General features: G+C 41.2%; 1 protein-coding gene and 1 long non-coding RNA gene across 2 annotated transcripts in view; one reads left to right on the forward strand and one right to left on the reverse strand.

The window, feature by feature from the left end:
- The window catches only part of LOC109250789 (uncharacterized), a 150,876-nt gene that overhangs the window by 30,793 nt on the left and 97,990 nt on the right, over positions 1-22,093 (forward strand). Inside the window, exon 3 of the long non-coding RNA XR_002073189.2 lies at positions 18,762-18,804. This is a non-coding gene — a long non-coding RNA (uncharacterized LOC109250789). The remainder of the gene's footprint in view (positions 1-18,761; positions 18,805-22,093) is intronic.
- LOC128773927 (pancreatic progenitor cell differentiation and proliferation factor-like) lies at positions 17,209-17,825 on the reverse strand. Its single transcript, XM_053892128.1, has one exon. The coding sequence runs from the start codon at positions 17,673-17,675 to the stop codon at positions 17,331-17,333; it is 345 nt and encodes a 114-aa protein (XP_053748103.1). The 5' UTR covers positions 17,676-17,825; the 3' UTR covers positions 17,209-17,330.

Below are 22,093 nucleotides of genomic sequence, written 5' to 3' on the forward strand. Positions count from 1 at the left end.
GTGTGTTAGTGGGGTTACTAGGGTGGTGGTGGAAAACTGGGGGAATTCCTGTAATTGGTTGATGTCCTGAAGAGTTTAGGGGCTTTTCCACTCAGAAGATAATGATACATTGTCCAGCATGCTGAAGATAACTCAGCCCAAAAGAACTTGTCCTTTGCATGTCTCAGCCTTCTAAAATAAACATCTCTGGATTGGCTCAGGAATGATACGTTGTGACAGCAGAGATACAGGGAGTTCTTCAAGACTGCTGAAACTCTGGGCAGGACATCGTGAGGAATCCCAGTGATTGGTCTTTGGAGAATGGTCAGGGTGTGACACAGCAGGGCAGAGGGCATTATCAGATATTGTAGCTCCCCAAGGTATATCTGGAAGGTCCCTTTCTGTTTACCACACTCACTCAAGTCCAGATGTGTAAGTGCCTTAGGAGATTGAGCTGAGGTTAGAGCTAGGTGCCTCAGAGTGGGTGTCATGTCAGAAGATAAGTTTATGGTGGTCACTTACACTTACTCCATTGAAGACACGGTGCCTTGGGAGATCAAGAGCACTAGATTTTTCTTCTTTACAAAGAACACCAGGACATTACGACAACTCGTTTATCGTTTGGTGAAATAAAGAGCCTTACCGTACATCTTGCACCAAAAGACATTGTGTCCTTAAATGAAAACAGTAAAATACATATTCGTATAATATAGATGCAGATTCATATAATCCATGTGCAGAGGCCCTTCTAAACATGAAGACAAAGTAAATATAAAAGGAATAAGATGGTAGAGATTTGACTTCATAAAATTTTTTAAAATTCTGAGGGGCAAAACATACCATAAATAAAATTAAAAGACACATGGCCAACTCGTTAGTATTTTTATATCTAAGCGTAAGCGAACCAACACGAGCTTTGCTCCTTGGTGAGACAGAAAGTACACCCGGTTGTGTTGTCCCACAGAGAAAACTTTCAGTCGAAGCAAAGGAGGAGATCGTGGGAAATGGTTTCCAAAGCCGTGACTCCTGAGAGAGGGCGGATGGGTTCCTTTGTTTAGGGTTAGGGTGAATATTTAAATAGGGAAGCCTTGTCATCCTATATAGAGGTGGGCATAAGTCACACACATGCGCTTTAAGGAGACGTGTCTATACATACATCGTATGTTATGTAAATGAGGCCTGTGCTCCTCCTGGGGCAGAGATTTTAGTATTATAATGAGGTAAAGGTAATTGTGGGTCATTCCAGAGGTCGCTTCGTAGAGGTTTAGCTCAAGAGGCCTGGGTGGTCTGGGCTAGTGGGAGGTCTTCTCAGGGCACTGGCCGCCATCACCTGGAGGGTGGTTTGGGGTTTCATTTGCCCGAGTCCAGAGGAAAGCCAGAAGGAAGAGCTCAGAGGAAAATGTAAGACAAAGGTTAGTGAGTACAAGCAGGCAGGCAGTAAAGGCCAGGTCTTGGGGTCTAGCTGGTGACATCAGGAGCTCTCAAAAATCAATAAGAAAAATATAAAAAGATGAGTAGAATAATGGGCAAAGATCTTAAGCCAGAAATTCACAAAAGAACAAATAAACATGACAGAAATGGTCAACCTCACTAATACTTGAAGAAATGCAAACTAAATAAGATTTTTACACAACGTTTTGGGCAAGTTTAGTGTCCACTGTTCGAGGATCACGAGAAAGGGCATGTCCTATATTGCTACCGGGAGTTTAAATGGGTTCTAAATTTTGTAGGGTATTTGGTAGCAAGTATTAAGGTCCTAAAATGTATGTCACATGGATAATTTTTCACATACCTGTCTGTGTGTTTCCTTTTAATAGTAATCTGACTGCTTTCCATCATTAAGTCCCTGGGGAATGGAAAGAGTGAATGCCACCTTGAGAAGGAGGGGACATTTTGTCTTGTCCAGATAGGAAGAAGTCAAATATAATCCTTTCTAGTTCCTATAAGGGGTGGGCTGGGAAGGAGAATGGAGTGATATCAAATAAGTCTGAAGGATTCTTCGAGTAGCAGAGCCCATTTTTTTTGCATCCCAAGTGCAGGCTGGGGAAATGGTAAGCTTCCTTGGAGAAGTATCATGTCCAACATGATGCTCCCCAGATAAAAGGTTAAAAAGGGCATGATGGTACAGTGAGTTGGAAGAAAGAAACAATCATCCCCTACTTTCCCGTGACACTAAGATTGGCAGAGCTGAGACTTGGAGAAGGCTCTGGAAAGTTACTGGAACATGGGCCAGCTAACTCTCCAAATGACACTAGAAGGAGATGTTAAAGTATTAAAGTATATTTATCTCTGTATCTCAGGATTTGCAATGAGTTTTGTATATTTTTCTTTTTTTCAATTTTTTTAAATGTTTATTTATTTTTGAGAGACAGAGTGTGAGTAGGGGAAGGGCAGAGAGAGAGAGGGAGACATAGAATGTGAAGTAGGCTCCAGGCTCCGAGCTGTCAGCACAGAGCCCCATGTGTGGCTTGAAGTCATGAACCGTGAGATCATGACCTGAGCTGAACCCGGCCACTTAACCAACTGAGCCACCCAGGCGCCCCTGTATGTTTTTCTTTTTTGATGAAATGTATTTTCTAATTTTCTTCTAATAAATGTGTTTTGTGAAATGAAGGTGGGGGGGGAGAACAAAATATCATCAAATCCCGGGTTCCTTGAAGCAGAGCTAGAGTGCCTCAGTGTCCTCGAGGCAGTCGTTGGAGTGTCTTGCCGGGAAAATGTGGTGGCCGTGCAGGACTGGCTCCCTAATTGGCCAAGCCCAGCGCAAAATGAACATGCTTTTATCAAAAGCAAGAACAAAATTGCCGTTCAAGGTACTAAATATAAAGCTTTTTTCTTCTACATGATCTTCTTGGTTCACGTGCATGATCCATGGTCTCCTGGAAAGTAACTTATAAATTCAAAGATAAAATTATTAGGAATTTCAAGGTGACGATGGCAGAGCGTTGAATCCAGCGCCTGGCCCTTGTGATCACAAGGGGAAGAAGCCTGGCTCTGGATACCATTGGCCAGAGGCACTTGTGAAACAATGGCAGCGTCTCTTCCCACAAGTTGCAGAACAATTTGGAGTGGCGTATTTAGTTGGAATTCAGATCAGGCCTCTCTGCTCTGGTGTGCAAAGCTGATAATTTGCCAAATTGTGTGTCTGGAATCCACTTCAACCTATTCTGACTTCTACGAAGGACTAGTATTTGTTAGCAGCACAGTGTTGAGGTGACCAGTTGTCTCTCTTTCTCTTTTTCAAAAAATTTTTATTTTAATTTTTTTAGAGAGAGAGGGGTGGGGGGAGAGGGGCAGACAGAGAGGGAGAAAGAGAATCCCAAGCAGGCTCCCCTCTCAGCGTGGAGCCCAATGTGGGGCTTGATCCCCTGACCCTGAGACTGTGACCTGTGCCGAAACCAAAAGCTGGACGGTCAACCAGCTGACCACCCAGGTGCCCTCAACCAATTGTCTCTTTGTTTGTGGGCTACCTGTTTCCTAACAGTGACTGTGGTTGTGTTTTGGACAGAAAAAAAAAGGGACCTGTCCTCCCAATGTTTAGTGAGAACTTGACCCAAATCTGTCAACATTTTCCTCCCCCCCGTTTGGAGATAGTTCCTAAGCTTTGACTTCAGCCTCATGCAAAAGTATGTTCCCAAAACCTTGCTACCTTGCTAACTCAGCACTCCTTACCCTAGTTCTAGAACAGTCCATGCCAATCCCTGACAAGCAGGATTGCAAATTCTCCAAGTCCAAGCAGCTAGTGGCAGCTTCCCCGGTTCACGGTTCTGTCTCAATAAGATGAATGCAGGCTGGGGGTGCCTGGGTGGCTCAGTCGGTTAAGCATCTGAACGGCATCTCGCCGTTGGTGAGTTCAAGCCTCATGTTGAGCTGTGTGCTGACAGTTCAGAGCCTGCAGCCTACTTCGGATTCTGTGTCTCTCTCTCTGCCCTTCCCCGGCTAGCACTCTGTCTCTCTCTCTCAAAAATAAATAAACATGAAAAATTAAAAAAAAAATAGACGAATGCATGCTGAATTAGGGATGGGAGGTAGACATGACAGGTTCCTGAGTTGAGGACCCCTAGGGTGAGGATTCTGTAGAAAGCAGTGGAGTGGAGATAATAGAAAGGTGAGGAATTAGAACAAAGTTTGGAGAAAGGGAAAGGTAGTTGCAAAGGGATGTGTGAAGAGGAGCAGGGACTCTCAGGTAGAGAGAAGCATGGCCAATTTTATTCCTGGGGATATATTAAAAAAAATCAATGTTGGGGGCGCCTGGGTGGCTCAAGTCGGTTAAGCATCCGACTTCAGCTCAGGTCACGATCTCGCGGTCCGTGAGTTCGAGCCCCGCGTCGGGCTCTGGGCTGATGGCTCAGAGCCTGGAGCCTGCTTCCGATTCTGTGTGTCTCCCTCTCTCTGCCCCTCCCCCGTTCATGCTCTGTCTCTCTCTGTCTCAAAAATGAATAAACGTTAAAAAAAAATAAATAAATAAAAAATAAAAATAAAAAAAAAATCAATGTTGGATGAGGGTTAAAATTGTGGTATATTTCCAGTGTATACATTTAACAGATTAATGTTTTTTCTTAATACGGGCCATACTGTGCAGTATAATTGTTCAGAATAATCGCTGGGTTTGTATAAAATAAAGATTTGTGGTATATACACTATATAGGCAGTTACTAGAAATGAGGGCAAAAAGGTTGAAAGTTATATGAAATATACATATTTACAATTTTTTTTTAAGTAATCTCTAGACCCAATGTGGGGCTTGAACTCATAATTCCAAGATCAAGAGTTGCATGCTCTACCGACTGAACCAGCCAGGTGCCCCTAAAATGTTTTTAATTTAAATATGCAGCGGTGCCTGGGTGGCTCAGTTGGTTGAGTACCCAGCTTCGGCTCAGGTCATGATCCCACGGTTCTCGAGTTCCAGCCCCACGTCAGGCTCTGCTGTCAGTGCAGAGCCTGCTTCGGGTCTTCTCTCTCCCTCTTTCTCTGCCCCTCTCCTGCTCGAGCTCTCTCTTCCTCTCTCAGAAATAAACATTAAAATAAATTAAAAATAAATAAAATAAAAAATAAAAACAAAATAAAATATGCATAACAAAAATTTACTACTGTAACCAATTTTAAGCATACAGTTCAGGAATGTTAAGTACATTCACATTGTTGTGCGACCAGTCTTCCCAACTCATTTCATCCAGGGGCGCCTGGGTGGCTCAGCCGGTCAAGCCTCCAACTCTTGATCTTGTCTCAGGTCATGATTTCACAACTTGTGGGATCAAGCCCCAAGTTGGGCTCCACGATGTCAGCTTGGAGCCCACTTGGGATTCTCTCTCCTCTCCTCTCCTCTCCTCTCCTCTCCTCTCCTCTCCTCTCCTCTCCTCTCCTCTCCTCTCTCTCTGCCCCTTCCTCGCTCTCTCTCTCAAAATAAATAAATAAACAATAAAAAAAGAAAGAACTCATTTCATCTTGCAAAGCTGAAATTCTATACCCATGAAACAACTCCCCATTTACCCCTTCCCACTAGTCTCTGGTTAACCACCATCGTACGTTGTGTTTCTATGAACTTGACTATCCTTATACCTTATATAAGCGGAATCCTACAATATTTGTTTTGTAACTGGCATATTTTATTTAGCATAATGTCCTTAGGGTTCGTCTGTATTGTAGCATGTGACAGGATTTCCTTCCTTTTTTTAAAGATGGAATAATACGCCATTGTATGTCTTTATCACATTTTGTTTATTCATTTGTCCATCGATGGACATTTGGGTTGCTTCCATCTCTTGACTTATGAATAATGCTATGAACATGGGTATGAAAATATTTCTTTTTAGATCTGCTTTCAGTTCTTTTGGCTATATACCCAGAAATGGGATTGCCAGATCATTTGGTAGTTTTATTTTCAGTGTTTTGAGGAAACTCCACACTGTTTTCCATAGTGGTTGCTCCATTTTACATTATCCAAAACAGTGCACAGTGGTTCCAATTTCTCTACATCTTCACCAACACTTGTTCTTCTGTTCTCTTTCTTTCTTTCTTTTTTTTTTTTTCATAGTGGCCACTACCATGGATGTGAGGTGACGTTTATTCCACTAAACAGTTTGTTTAGCCATCCATCTGTTGAAGGACATATGGGTTATTTCCAGTGTTTGACTGTTATGACAAAAACTGCTATAAACACACATGTGTGGGTTTTTGTATGTTTTCATTTTTCTGGGATAGATGCCCAGGAGTGCAATTGCTGGGTCATATGTTAGTTTCATGTTTAGTTTTTTTAAGAAATTGCCAAACTGTTTTCCAGCGTGGCTATACCATTTTATATCCCTACCAGCAACGTGTGAGTGATACAGTTTCTATACATCCTCATCAGTATTTGAAATTTGACATAATTTTTTTATTTTAGCCCTTCTGATAGGTGAGTAGTAATATCTCATTGTGGTTTTGATTGCCCTCTTGGTGGCTAGTGTTGTTAAATATCTTCATGTGCTTCTTTGTCATCTGTATAGCCTCTTTAGTCAAATGTCTCTTCATGTATTTTGCCCATTTTCTAATGGATTGTTTGTATTTTACTGTTGCACTTTGAGAGTTCTTTATACAGTCCATTTATTAGTCCTCTGTTATTCATGTGTTTTGCAAATATTTTCTCCCATTCTGTAGCTTGCCTTTATGTTCCTTCACAGAGCAATAGTCTTTCTTTCTTTCTTTCTTTCTTTCTTTCTTTCTTTCTTTCTTTCTTTCTTTCTTTCTTTCTCTTTCTTTCTTTCTCTCTCTTTCTTTCTTTTCTTTCTTTCCCTTTCTTTCTTTCTTTCTTTCTTTCTTTCTTTCTTTCTTTCTTTCTTTCTTAAAGATTTTATTTTTAAGTAATCTCTACACCCAACATAGAGCTCAAACTCATAACCCCAAGATCAAGAGTTGCATGTTCCACCCACTGAGGGACCCAGGAGCCCCAATATAGTTTCATTTTGATGAAGTCCGACTCAACGCTTTTTCCTTTTATGGATCTACTTTTGGTTCCAAATCTAAGAACTCTTTCTTTGCTTACCCTAGATCCTAGGGTAAGATTTTTTTGCTTAGATTTTTTTCTGAAAAGTTTTATAGTTTTAAACTTCTCATCCATTTTGAGTTAGTATTCATATAAGGCATGCGACGTAGATTGTTTGATTTGTTGTTGTTGTTGTTGTTGTTGTTGTTGTTGTTGTTGTTGAGGGATGACCAGTTGCTGCAGCATCATTTATTGAAAAGGCTATCTTTCTTCCATCACACCTTTGTCACATTGGGCATATTTGTGTGGGTCTAGTTCTGGACTCTTTTAATTTGTTTCATTGATCTATGTTTCTGTTCCTCCAGCAGTATCACACAATCCTGATGACTGTAGCTGTGCAGTAAGTTTTGATATCAGGTAGACCGATTCATCCCACGTTATTTTTTTTAATTGTTTTAACTGTTCTACTTACTTTGTCTTTCTATGTAAATTATGGAATAATTTTATCTATATATATAAAGAAATCTTGCTTGGATTTTGACAGCAATTGCATTAAACCTGTATATCTATTTGAGAGAGGATTGACTTCTTTACTATGTTGGATCTTTCAGTCCATGAACGAAGTGTGTCTTTCCATTTATTTAGATCTTTGATTTCTTTAATCAGCATTTTGTAATTTTCAGCATGCAAGTCCTGTACATGTTTTGTTATATTTGCACCTAAGCATTTAATTCTTTTTTGAATGATTGTAAGTGGTATCATAGTTTTTATTTTGGTGTCCATATGTTCAATGGTAGTATATAGAAATACGATACATTTTCATGTGATTATCTTCTATCCTGACACTTTCCTGAACTCAATAGTTCTAAGAGTTTTTTTGTAGACTGCTTGGGATTTTCTGCATAGACAATCATGTCCTCTGCAAATAGGGACTGTTTTATTTCCTCTTTTCCTATCTGTATGCCTTTACTTTAAAAACTTCTTCTATTTGACACACACAAAATTTTTTTTCTATTTGAATTTAGTTGACACACAATGTTACATTAGTTTCAGGTGTACAGCATAGGGATTCAACATCTCTATACACTGTGCTATGCTCACCGAAAGTGTAGCTAGCATCTGTCCCCATACAATGTTTTTCTTTCTTTCTTCCTTTCCTTCTTTCTTCCTTCCTTCCTTCCTTCCTTCCTTCCTTCCTTCCTTCCTTCCTTCCTTCCTTTTGGCCTTATTGCACTGACTAAAATTTTCAGCGCTATGATGTATAAGAGTGGTAAGAGCAGATATCCTTGCCTTCTTCCTGATCATAGGAAGTAAGCATCTAGTTTTTCACCATTAAGTACGATGTTAGCTGTAGGGTTTCTGTAGATGTTCCTTTTCAAGTTGAGGAAGTTCCACTCTATTCCTATTTTTCTGAGTTTTTTTTTCTTACGAATGAGTGTTGGATTTTATCAAATGCTTTTTCTGTGTGTACTGATGTGATTGTGTGATTTTTCTTTAACTTGTTAACATGGAAGATTGCGTTGCTTGATTTTCAAATACGGAAGCAGCATTGCATTCCTGGAATAAACTCTGCTCATGGTGTGTGTGTGTGTGTGTGTGTGTGTGTGTGTGTGTGTGTGTGTATTTTTAATATTTAAAAAACATTGTAAGCATAATGTACCCCCAACATGGAGGCTAAAACTCATGACCCACCCCCCAAGATCAAGAGTCACATGCTCTACTGACTGAGCCAGTCAAGTGCCCCTATATATTTTATTTTTAAATGGGTTACCGAATTCTGTTTACTAAAAACTTTAAGAATTTTTCCACCTATGGTCATAAAATGCATAGTTTTCTCTTTTTGTACTATATTTAGTTTTTGTATCAGGGAAATACAGTAATTTGGGAAATATCCCTTCCTCTTCTTTTTTCTGGAAAACATTATATAGAATTGCTGTTAATTCTTTAAAGCCTTGGTAGAATAGTTCAGTGAAACTATGTGGATGTGAAAACTTTTTTTTTAATTGAAGTTATTATTTATTCATTTTATTTTTTTTAAGTAATCTCTACACCTAACATGGGGCTTGAACTTACAACCCTGAGATCAAGAATCATTTGCTTTACTAAGGCAGCCAGGCACCCCTTAAATTGAAGTCTTTTAAATCAAGCCTTTTATGTATTTTTGTGTTTATTTATTTATTTAAATGTTTATTTTTGAGGGAGAGAAAGTGCGGTGTACGGATGGGGGTGGGGGGGGGGGGGACAAAGGATTTGAAGCAGGCTCCTTTGACAGGCTCTGAAGACAGCACAGAGCCTGATGCACTGCTCGAACCCATGAACCATGAGGTCATGACCTGAGCCCAAGTCAGAAGCTTAACTGACTGAGCCATCCAGTAGTCCCTAAAGTGAGTCTTTAAAATGCTAAATAAATTTCCTTATAGTTATAAGGTTATTCAAACGATCTATTTCATGTTGAGTGAATTGTGTCAATGTGTGTGTGTTTTTTTTAAAGATTTTATTTTTAAGTAATATCTGTACTCAACGTGGGGTTCAAACTCACAACCCTGAGATCAAGAGTCACATACTCTACTGACTGAGCCAGCCAGGCACCCCCTAATTTGTGTTTTTTTGAGGAACTGGTTAATTTCACTGAAATTGACAAATTTATGTTTACAGTTGTTCTTAGTATTTCCTTGTTATCCTTTTGATGTTTGCAAGGTATACAAAGTGTGTGTTCGCTTTTCTCTGTAAGGCTGACTAGAGGTCTGTCAATTGTTTTGATCTTTCTAAAGAGCCAGCTCTTTGTTTCACTGATTTTTTTTCCTATTGTTTTCTGTTTTCATCTCATGGGTTTCTCTTATCTTTATTATTTCTTTCCTCCTTGCATTGCATTTATTTATTTACTTACTTACTTACTTATTTTATTTAAATGTTTTTTCATTGCATTTATTTTGTTCTTTTGCTAGGTCCTTGAGGTGGGAGTTTGGATTATTGATTTCAGATTTTTCTTTTTTTTCAATTATATGTTATTAGTGCTATAAATTTTCCTCTCAGCACTGCTTTAGCTGTGTCCCACAGATTTTAATATGTTGTGTTCTTATTTTCATTCAACATCAATATATTTAAAATTTTTTTTTAATGTTTATTTTTGAGAGAAAGACAGAGCACAAGCAGGGGAGGGGCAGAGAGAAAGAGGGAGACACAGAATCCAAAGCAGGCTGTAGGCTCTGAGTTGTCAGCACAGAGCCTGATGCTGGGTTTGAACCCATGAACTGTGAGATCATGACCTGAGCTGAACTGACTGAGCCAGGCATCCCTCAATACCAATATATTTTTTATTTCCCTCGAAACGTCCCCTTTGATTCATGGATTGCTTTTTATTTTATTTTATTTTATTTTATTTTATTTTATTTTATTTTATTTATTTAAGTTTTTTAAGTTTATTCATTTGTTTTGAGACAGAGACAGAGCAAGCAAGCAAGCAGGGGAGGGGCAGAGAGAGAGGGAGAGAAAATCCCAAGCAAGCTCTACGCTGTCAGCACAGAGCCCGATTTGGGGCTCGAACTCATTAACTGTGAGATCAGGTCTGAGATCATGACCTGAGCCAAAATCAAGAGTTGGACACTTAACCGACTAAGCTACCTAGGCGCCCCATGGATTGTTTTTTAGTAGCGTGTTGCTTAGTTTTTCACTTGAACTCAGGGTTGTAAGTTCAAGTGCCACACTGGGTGCAGAGTTTACTTCAATCAAGCAATCCATCAATCAAATCTTTAAAAAAAATGTGGGGGGAGGTGCCTGGCTGGCTCAGTTGGTGGAACATGCAACTCCGGATCTTGGGTTGTGAGTTCAAGCACCATGTTGGGTGTAGACATTACTTAAAAATAAAATCTTAAAAAAAAAAAAAAAAAAAAAAAAAAGTTGTGTTGCTCAGTTTCCAAGTTTGGAAATTTTCTTGGGTTTTTTTTTTTTTTTTTTTATTATTGATTTGTAGTTTGATTCCACTGTGGTCAGAGAACATACTCCATATGATTTCAGTTATTTGAAATTTGTTAGCGTTTTATGGCTTGGGATAGGGCCTATCTTGATATATGTTCCATGGGTATCTGAAGAGAATGTGTATCCTGCTGATGGGTAGAATGCTCAACAAATGTTTATTAGATCCTCTTGGTTGATGGTGTTGAGTTCTTCTATATCCTTGCTGATTTTCTGTCTACTTGTTATGTCAATTAGTAAGAGAGGGGTATTGAAATCTTCAACAATAATTGTAGATTTTTTTATTTCTCCTTTTAGTTCCATTAGTTTTGCTTCACATATTTTTTTAATGTTTATTTATTTTTTATGTTTTTAATTCTTTTTTTTTAATGTTTATTTTTGAGAGAGACAGATAGAGTGTGAATGGGGGAGGGGCAGAGAGAGAGGGAGACACAGAATCCAAAGCAGGCTCCAGGCTCTGAGGTGTCAGCACAGAGCCCAACTTGGGGCCTGAACTCACGAACTGCGAGATCATGACCTGAGCCGAAGTCAGATGCTCAACTGACTGGGCCACCCAGGCGCCCCATAATGTTTATTTGTTTTTGAGAGAGAGAGAGAGAGACAGAGAGAGAGAGAGACAGAGACAGAGAGAACCCAAGCAGGGGAGGGGCAGAGAGAGAGAGGGAGACACAGAATCCGAAGTAGGCTCCAGGCTCTGAGTTGTCTGCACAGAGCCCGACGCCGGGCTCAAACCCAGGAACCGTGAGATCATGACCTGAGCCGAAATCGAGAGTCAGGCACTTAACTTACTAAGCCCCCCAGGTATCCTTCCCGGGTGTTTTTTTTTTTTTTAAAGATTTTATTTTTTTAAGTAATGTCTACACGCATTGTGGGGCTTGAACTCACAACCTTGAGATCAACAGTCACACGCTCCGTCGCATGAGCCAGCCAGGTGCCCCTCTTCTGTTATTGTTGCTGTTGACATGCCTGCTGTCAGTTTTTCTTTATAATAATCTATTTTTCCTTCTGGATGCTCTAAAATATTTTGTTTTTGATATTTGACAGCAATATGTTTAGATTTGTGTGAGATAAAAGAAAACATATATATTGGTCTCTGCCCCCAGTTCCTGGCACTGAACTCCTAAAACCCTTGTGATTTCCTAATATAGGAGCATTAAGAGCATCTTTTGTGCTGTTGGAGTGACTCCGCATGGGGTCCTACATGGCTCTTGGGTGGGGGCTGGTCACCAGAAAGCCCAAGCCGTGATTAGTAGCTTGGAATTTTCAGCTTCAACCCCATCCTCCAGAGCAGGCACAGGGGCTGGGAACGGGGCTAATAATTGGTCATGCCTGCATGATGAAGTCTCCGTAAAATCCCAGAGAGCTTTCAGGCTGGTGAACACGTCTACACCGGGAGGGTGATGAACCCAGCTCCATGGGGACAGAAGTTCCTTTGTTTGGGAATTGGCCATATGTGTCTTTTCATCTGACTGTTCATCTGTATCTTCTGTCATATCTCTTTATAAACTGGTAAATGTGTTTCTTTATGTTCTGTGAGCCACTTTAGCAAATTAATTGAACCTGAGGACGGAGTCATGGCAACCTCCCATTTGTAGTCAAATCGGACGGAAGTTATGAGTGACCTGGGGGCCTACTACTTGCATTGGCATCTGAAGTAGGCAGTGGGAGGGTGAGCAGTCTTGTGGGACCTGAGTCCTTAACCTGTGAGGTCTGGCACTATCTCAAAGATAGTGTTATAATGGGGTTAAATTATGGGATACCTGGCTGGTGTCACAGAGCGTTGCTTGGTGTGGGTAAAAACCTGCATTTGGTGACCAGAAGTGTCAGAAGGGAAGTGTTCTGTGTGAGTAGGGTGTCTGTGTAAAAAAGTAAAGAAGAAACACAGGAGGGGAGAACTGAGTTTTTCCCAACACACTAGGTAGACTATGATAAGGGAGTGTGGGGCGAGCTGAAGGCAAAGTACATGCTAACAGCACTGCCACACCCCCCCCCCCCCCCCGACCAGGTGGGATATGTGTGATATTCCTCGGACACTCCTGGCTGCCCAAGGACAGGGGAAAGGAAAGAAAGCAGATAGTTGACCGATAGAGATCACAGTCATGCAGGACAGGAGTGTCCTTCAGTTCATGGATAACTGAGTAAACTGCAAGAAAAAGGCAACCTTCTCCATAGCCTAATCTCCAGAAACCTATAGACTCCGTCTCCTGAAGCCCTAATATCACCCTCACCAAGATGGAAGGGGTTTACATGCTTGCCATGGTGATGTGACAAACTAAGGCAAATGAAAAATTAAATTCCCTTGCTGCCTACAGCCCATTGACAAGTCCTTGAGACCAGGAGAGTGTCCTCCCTCTGGGAGCTCAGCTGCCTCGATGATGACACTTTGCTAGGGGCAAAAGGCAATCTTGGCTTAACATTATCCTGACCCCCCAGGATCCTATAAGTCTACTGTACCATATAAAAATTCCTTTGGAAACTTCCTTTATCTCAACTCCCCCAAGATATATGCTGGCAATCATACTCCAGGCTTCTGGCCCCTGATATACATCTAAAGGGTCTCATGACTGAGGTTTTATTAAATGGTAATAAATGATGTTTCCCTAGCAACAGCTGACCCCCCAAGGTGCTGGAAACCTTGCTTCCAAAATATCTTAGAGACGTATGCTGTCCCTAACAGCCTCCCAATTTAAGGGTATATAATCAGTTATTCGTCACAACCCCAATGCAGCTCTTTCTGCCCATACATCCTGTCCCCATGCTTTCATAAAATCACCTTTTTGCACCAAAGATGTCTTCAAGAATGCTTTCTTGGCTGTCAGCTCCACCCCCCTCCATCACCCCAAAACCCCATCAGACTAGATTGAGGTTTTTCCCTACATAGGAAGAACAAGTCTGAGTTTTTCCTTTACAACTTGGAATTTCTCTTTTTCAAATCCTGCTTTTGGTTTGTGCCTTCTGAATTTGAGGATTCATAACTTTCATAAATTCTGAACATTTCTCTGCTAATATCTCTTTGAATATTGGTTACAGACAAGTGTGAAAACACCCAGGGCTGTTGAAGCGTTAACATCTGTTTACTGTTCTGCCTTCAGCATCTTTTTTTGTTTTTGACTTTTGGAGATTTCCTCTTCTTTCTTGATGGCTGAGTTATGTTACACATCAAAAGGATTCAAAACAAACCTACAGGGGTGCCTCAGTCAGTTAAACAACCCTTGATTTTGGCTCAGGTCATGATCTTGGCTCAGGTCGTGATCTCACAGTTCGTGGGAACGAGCCCTGTGTCGGGCTCTGCGTAACAGTGTGGAGTCTGCTTGGGATTGTCTCTTTCCCTCTCTCTCTCTCTGCCCCTCCCTCTCTCTTTCTCAAACTAAATAAACTTAAAAAAATAAAAGCAAACCTACAGAATTTCTAGGTATTTTGTAGGAGGAGATTTTTTTTTAGGAGACCTAGTCTTCCATATTCCTGGAAATGGAAGTCCAAAGACCTTTCCATCCCTTCATTTGTCTCTGAGACTGTGTGTATGGCTTTATTGTAGGTACCATTTAAGAGTTAACTTTAAGGTAATATTAAGAGTTACAGTTGAAGGCTCATTGAGAATACTAGGCTGGAGACAACTGGCCCTGCTGGTCTCAGGAAGATGAGCCCTGGGGTTGAGGGCTGGAGAGATGTGGTGAGGAGGAAGATAAGCAAAATTTGCCTTCCTTTAAGTGTTTTGATTCCCCTTGTTTCTTTAAAACATTTTTTTTAATGTCTATTTTTGAGAGAGATAGAGAGGCAGAGTGTGAGCTGGGGAGGGGCAGAGAGAGAGGGAGACACAGAATCCGAAGCAGGCTCCAGGCTCGGAGCTGTCAGCACAGAGCCCGACGCAGGGCTCGAACCCAGGAACCGTGAGATCATGACCTGAGCCGAAATCGGATGCCCAACCGGCTGAGCCACCCAGGCGCCCCCGAACCCTTGTTTCTTTTATGACCTGTGTTAGCTGTGTAAGTGTCAGGCATATTTTTTAAAGGATCCGTGTGGCCTCTGTTTCATCATCTGTACAACTGAAGATAGTAGTTCCAATTTTGTAGGGTTGGTACAGAATTAAATGACATGGCACATAAAAATGCTTGGCCCAGCCCCTGGCACAAAACAAGTATTCAAGGAACGTTAGTTCCTCTCCATCTCTTGATCTCTTGAGTAGCATTCCCTTTCTTTTTCCTGTCTCCATTTGCCTGCCAGCACTTAGGCCAGATGGGACTGGGGCTGGGTGGAAGGGGTTATAGTGGAGGCAATGTAGCACGGGACAAAGAAGAGCTAAGAAAAGGGCGGGGGGGGGGGGGGGGGAAGGGGAGGGGGGAGGGTCCTATAATAGAACAATAGAACAAAAGGGAAATGTTGGTTGCCACTCCCAATGGGGCAGCCATTCATACATAGCATGGGGACGGAGAATGAAAGACCACCTACCCGCTCGCTCATCGTCTGAAATAGTGTGGTGATGTTTCTCTTTATAAGCAGTATTTCCATCTCACGCAATTTACGCTGATCCATGATTCTTAGAAAACCAGCATCAAAGGGAAAAAAGAGGATGGGAAAGAGTCTAGACTTAAATCACAACCAAGAGTAAAAGAGGATATAATTCCTCTTACTTAGAATAAATGGAGTGTAGATTTAATGACATAAAAATGCTTTCTGGTTTTTCATTAATTGGAAAAATGTGTTTTCAGAGGAATAACTTGTCAGCTGCAGATTACAGGCTTTTAGTTAAGATCAAAAGGCCTTACTCTATGTAACATGCAATGTAAATGAAAACAAAATATACATCTATTTAGCATGTTATATATTGCAGCATTAAGGTATAATACTAAGAATTAAAAGCAGAGTTTTAATCTTGTGTCTTAATTTATGAGTTTCTGGGTGATAGAGTTAGATTTTATAGTCATTTATATGGGCTTGCTTCGTGGTTTAATTTTAACCATATATTACTGTTCCTAATTCAAATGTCAGAGGCTTAGATTAAGAACTCAAAGAGGATTTAAATTATGGGCTCGTGCTGTTTTTCACTTGCCTGATTTACCCGTTGCAGTAAAGCATGAATTATAGCCTCGCTATTCCCTGGAAACCATGACTAATACTAGAAATAATAATAATTGCTACCACTCCTTAATCAAGAGAAACAGCATAAAAGCAGTAACTGATTTGGGATGTGGACAGGAGATTTATTTTAGAGAGTGAAAATAGGTGATTTGCATATACTTTAAGGGAAAAGATATAGGGCTGGTTTTGTGATAATCAGGCAATTGTTATTCAAGAGGAACTTTGAGAGATTTTATAGAGAAGAGAGATTATTTTGCAAGCTGGGGGGTTGGAAGAAGGACCCGTGTATAGTTCTGAGGTCGGGATACAGCTCAACTGGTTAGTATATATATATTTTTAAGTACATCACTCAAAAAAGAAGATCATTGTTTTAGAATCCCTATTTTCTAATATGACTTCTTGACCATAAAACAATAATCTGAAATAGCAGTATTAGGTATATTAACATATTTAGTTAGAATTGTGTTCTATTGAATCTCCTGTAAAGTAAGGATTGTTATTTTTAGCTGTGTAAGAATTTGCAATAATTTATATTCACACGAGGGTTGAGTCTTGAGAGCACTGGACTAGTGTGCTCCAGGCCTTTCCCGCCATAGTCCTCAGCCAAGCTCCAGGAAAACAGTCTTTCCCATTTCTCTTTGTAGTGCTTCTCTATAAAAACGTGCTGTCGGCTACTTGTCCCAAAGACATCAAAGCTACAATGTTTGTGTGGGGGTAGTGGAGTTCAATTTTAACCTAATTAAAAACCATTTACAGATACATAGTATATTGACAGAGTCCAACTTCAGTTAAATAGATGTCTCTCATTTGTCATTGATTTAGAGAAACTGAAATCAAGACATTTATGTAGTAAATACAAACAGCAATTGTGTGTGCTCATGTTTTGCAACTTCATTTTTTTAATGTTTATTTTTGAGAGAGAGAGAGAGAGAGAGAGAGAGAAAGAGAGAGAGCGCAAGCAGGGGAAGGGCAGAGACGGAGACACAGAATCCAAAGCAGGTTCCAGGCTCTGAGCTGTCATCACAGACCCCGACGCGGGGCTCAAACTCACGGACCATGAGATCATGACCCCAGCCAAAGTCGGATGCTTAACCGACTGAGCCACCCAGGCACCCCATGCAACTTCATTTCCTTTTTATTTTTTTTTTTCCTTTTTGGTGTTTTGTTATTTTGATATAAAAGAACCCAAGTGCTTCTGCCGCAGCCCGCCTAGTCTATGGGGGGGGGGGGGGGGAGGGGAGGAGGGAGGGGAAGAGGGGAGGGGAGGAGAGAGGGGAAGGGGGGGAGGGCAGGGGACGGGCTCTGATGAGCCTAGCGCCTCCTGCAGCCTGGCACGGGCCGCTCAGGACTGGGGCCTGGTGTTGGCTTTGCCAGGCTGGCCACCAGGCTGCTTCCTCACGGCTTCCAGAGCCAGGTCGCAGGCGATGGAGCGGCTGGACGCCTGGGGAGATTCCGAGCGCTCTGGGGACTCCAACACTGTAGCCATGAACGGGAGAGTGGACTTCCCGAAAAAGAAGCTTGCCCACCAGTGACCTGGGTCAGCCTTGGGGAGACCGGGGTGGTGAGGGATGGCTTCCCCAGGATACTCCGCACTTCCGCAGGAGCTGTTACTGGAAGTGGAACCCAGGCGGCGCCGGTAATAGTCGTGGGTGGCCACGAGCGAGCCGCTGGAGGGGATGGCTGCCATGCTGTCGCTTCTACGGCCGGTGGAAGCCTAGGCGGCGACCCCTCGCGGGCCTCGGCGCGCGATCACGGGTGGCGGGGACGGGGACGCTAGGCCACGGAGCCCATTTGCAGACGAGACTGCCTAAGGCCGCTCCACGACCGAAGCGCGCGTGGAGTCTTCATTTCCTTTTTAAAAGACAAAGTTGCTGCTGTTATATCTGCTCCCCGCCCCCCCCCCCCCCCCCCCCATCCATCATCAATAGAAATGCCCAATTCTTTCCTTAGTGTAGCGGTTGAATTCCGGCTCTGAAATTAGTCTGGTTTCATATCAGACTCTACCACTTACTGTGATCCTTGTCAAATTACTTAGCTCCTCTGTGCCTCAATTTCTTCTATAAAATGGTGATACCAATGCTTTTTGTTTTATAGGGTTGTTATCAGCCTGAAATGTGATAATGCACGTACAGCACTTCCCATAGTATCTGGGATATAGTACACAGTGAATGCTCAGTAAAAGTTAGCTGTCATTACTCTATCCTGGAGCGATAAATGACAGCACAGAGTTAATATGTAACTATGATCAGCATTTTGTCAATCTCAACAGCCACTGTTTTGATACAATAACATGTCTTAATGAGAGCACTACTACCCTTTTTACCATTAGGTTGGGAATAGTATAGTCACAATTTAATTTACTAATAATTCTTTAGACATTAATTAAGCAGCTGCCAGTCAACTGCATATTTGAACAGACCTACTTTATGCATCATTATCTTCTATCAAAGCAAATCATTTCACAGGCCATATAGACTTCATCTGATGAAGAGGTCTGAAAAGGGGATGGCAAATCTAAAACGGGGAAAATATTAGAAATGGTGCAAAATTGAGCTTTCATAGAGGAACGATACGTGAGGCAGTATTAGTTAGGTAATTCTATTACCGGAATCTCTGACACATTACTGTTTTTGCTTTTAGTCATTGTACTCTGACATTTTGAGTAAAGCATGTTATTTATTATTTTAGTGTTAATCACATTTTTCCCTCTAAAATATGTATTTGAAAATTCTGCTGCATTTGTAAGTGTAATTTTTTTTTTTTTAACAACCAGGGAACAAAACACTTTGCAGGGCATCGTGGCTCCAATTTGGTGGGTAAGTCAATGAAAAGATGAATTCCTTAAATTCTACTTTACAGTAAACTTTTCAGAAACTAGGCAGTTGTGTTCAGTTAGGGCTACCCATGTACATTCAATGCCATAGTGTGTGATTACAGGGGAAACCAGAAAATATTCTTCTCCCAACACTTTGACTGTAGCCTGTGTGTTATCGCTAGAAATGGAGCGAGGAGTTGTCACAGAGAGTGCTTCTTCGGCAGCGCGCATTTACCTCCCTTCCCCCCATGGCTAGAGACGCCCGGCCCTTTGCCAGCTGCTGTGTTCAGTTGTCTGGGTTATTTTGGGTGGCAGTGGGTTGATTCCAGTGGGGGAAACAGTTGTATAGCTCTGTTTTTTAAAACGTTCTGTTCAAACCTGTTATGAGAAATTTGGGGGTGGAGATCGGTCTTCCTGAAGCAGTTTGCCTGAGTTCTGGGGGATTGGCGACACTGTAAATTTCAGAAGCCTGTAGAACGTGGTAAAGAAACCAACCATTTATTAATTTTAACTACCCACTGTAAAAGGGGTTTCAGAATAGCTTACCGAGCAAGGGAATGCTATGGACACTGCAGTAAAACATTTGGATCTTCAGATAACCTTTGGGCAAGGGTAAGTGGGAAGATGTGAGTGGAATTGATAGATGGTACAATCACTTGGATTGGTAGCTAGCTCATTACCCAAAGAGATGGATTGATGAGATCCTGGAGAAATGCCTAGTCCCACCAGCAGAGCACTGCTTAAGCTTTGTCATGTGTTAAACATTTTCAACAACAATGTGGGTGGAAATACGGAAAGCATGCTTGCCAGGTTTAAGGGGATCATAAAGATAAATGCGATGGATCCAGAATCATGATGCAAAAAGAGCCTAGCTAACTGGCTATGGATACAAATGATGAAATTTAACAGGGATACATTCAAAGGTTTATACTTAGAAACAACAATGTATTATTGATTGGCTGAATAGTTCATACTTGTATACAATTGGTTTCATTACTACCTGTATAACCTTGAGCAAGTTACGTAACCTTGTTTGGGCCTCAGTTTTCTCATCAGTAAACATATACTCACAGTAAAAAAAAAAAAAAAAAAAAATCCAATGGCACAAAAGCACATACAATGAAAAAGTAAGTTCCCCAGGCTCCCAGTTCCCCAGTCCTTTTCTCCAGATATTTATTTATTATTATTAATTTTTAAAAAATGTTTATTCATTTATTTTGAGAGAGAGAGAGAGCACAAGGCAGGTAGGAACAGACAGAGAGGGAGACACAGAATCCAAAGCAGGCTCCAGGCTCTGAGCTGTCAGCACAGAGCCCGATGCGGGGCTTGAACACATGAACTGAGATCATGACCCGAGCCAAAGATAGACACTTAACCGAATGAGCCACCCACGTGCCCCTTTAACTTATATTTTGAGCCCTGTGCTGACAGCATGGAGCCTGCTTGGGATTCTCTCTCCCTCTCTCCCTCTCTGCCCTTCACTTGCTCATTTGCTTCTCTCTCTCTCTCTCTCTTAAAATAAATAAATAAAACTTAAAAACAAATGAAATACGTTCTTCAAGAGATAGCATGTGTATGTAAACCTTCTTTTTATAAAACATAATATGTACACTATTTTCCTCCATGATTTCTTCAGCTAATTTGTCTTTAGGGGGGTTCCTGCCTGGCTCAGTCAGTAGAGCATGTGACTCTTGATCTTTGGGTCATGAGTTCAAGCCCCACGCTGGATGTAAAACCTATTTTTTGTTTTTAGTCTACTTAAAAAAAAATGAAAAAAAATTTGTCTTTAGGTAATTTTATGTCAACATATATATAAACTACATAATTTCCCCCCTCTGATTTGCTTTATTTATCTAGCATACAGATTAAAAGCTCCGATTCTGAAACCACGCTTCCTGGGTTCAAATCCCAGTTTTACCACTTACTGGCTGTGTTTCCTTGGATAAGTTACTTAGCTTCTCTGTTGCCTGCAGGAGACACAATGCCTAAGACCTATTATACTTTTATGAGCCCATAAATGTTTTACTTTCCTTTAAAATCAGAAGTAAAAATGAATATAAAACTAATGAGTATATGGGGCGCCTGGGTGGCTCAGTCGGTTAAGCATCCAACTTCAGCTCAGGTCATGATCTCGCGGTCGGTGAGTTCGAGCCCCGCATCGGGCTCTGTGCTGAGCGCTCGGAGCCTGGAGCCTGCTTCGGATTCTGTGTCTCCCTCTCTCTCCGACCCTCCCCCTTTCATGCTCTGTCTCTCTCTGTCTCAAAAATAAACAAACGTTAAAAAAAATTTTTTTAAACTAATGAGTATATAGTAATGAATCCAGGGGCGCCTGAGTGGCTCAGTTGGTTAAGTGTCCAACTCTTGATATCGACTAGGTCACGATCTCACGGTTGTGAGATCAAGCCCTTTGTGGGGCTCCTTGCCAAGCATGGAGCCTGCTTGGGATTCTCTTTCTCCCTCTCTCTCTACCCCTTCCCTGCTCGCACACACTTCTCTCTCTCTCTCAAAATAAATCAACTTAAAACAAAATGAATCCAGCCTGGTATTATATTTGTTGTTACATACAAAAGCAGTTTTAAAATATAATTTTCAATATTTTTTATGATGGAATTGTTCCACAACATCCAAAATACCCAGGGCCCACAGAAGTCATAATGTGACCCTATATGCTTGGGTTTCATCATCTGTAAAATGGAGACAATAATAGTACTACCTCATAGGGTTGTTAAGAAAAATACCTGAGTTAATATTTGGAAAGCTGATAGTGTTTGGCATATGCCAGTTTCTACGAGTTTATTAAATACATAAAAATAGTTTAAAAAATCAGGGGCTCCTGGGTGGCTCAGTTGTTTGAGTGCTGCTCTTGATTTCGGTTTAGGTCCTGATCCCAAGGTCATGGGATCAAGTCCTATGTTGGGCTCTGTGCTGATCTTGGAGCCTGCTTAAGATTCTCTCTCTCTCTCTCTCTCTCTCTCTCTCTCTCTCTCCCCCCCCCCCTTTGCCCCTCTCCTCTGCTTGTGTTTGCTCTAAAAAATAAAAACAAAAAAACCACAAACCCCAAAATAGGTAAATTATGGACAGAATAAAAACCTCAAGGAGTATTTTGAAAAATGTATACAGTAGGAAGTAAATCTCCTTGTAATCACTGAACCCCAGTCTATGAGTTTGCTTCCTCAGAAATAGCTTTTACCATTTTTCATGTGTCCTCTAGAGATCATGTAGAATATAATCATATAGATCTTTTATCTATCTATCTATCTATCTATCTATTATCTATCTATTATTTTTAA

This window comes from Panthera pardus, unplaced genomic scaffold (genome assembly GCF_024362965.1).
Source record: "Panthera pardus isolate Hobbes unplaced genomic scaffold, ASM2436296v1 HiC_scaffold_27, whole genome shotgun sequence".
NCBI classification, from domain to species: domain Eukaryota; kingdom Metazoa; phylum Chordata; class Mammalia; order Carnivora; family Felidae; genus Panthera; species Panthera pardus.

What these genes read in the sequence shown, in the direction of transcription:
- LOC128773927 (XM_053892128.1), bottom strand. Translation starts at nt 17,675, where the DNA reads ATGGCAGCCATCCCCTCCAGCGGCTCGCTCGTGGCCACCCACGACTAT.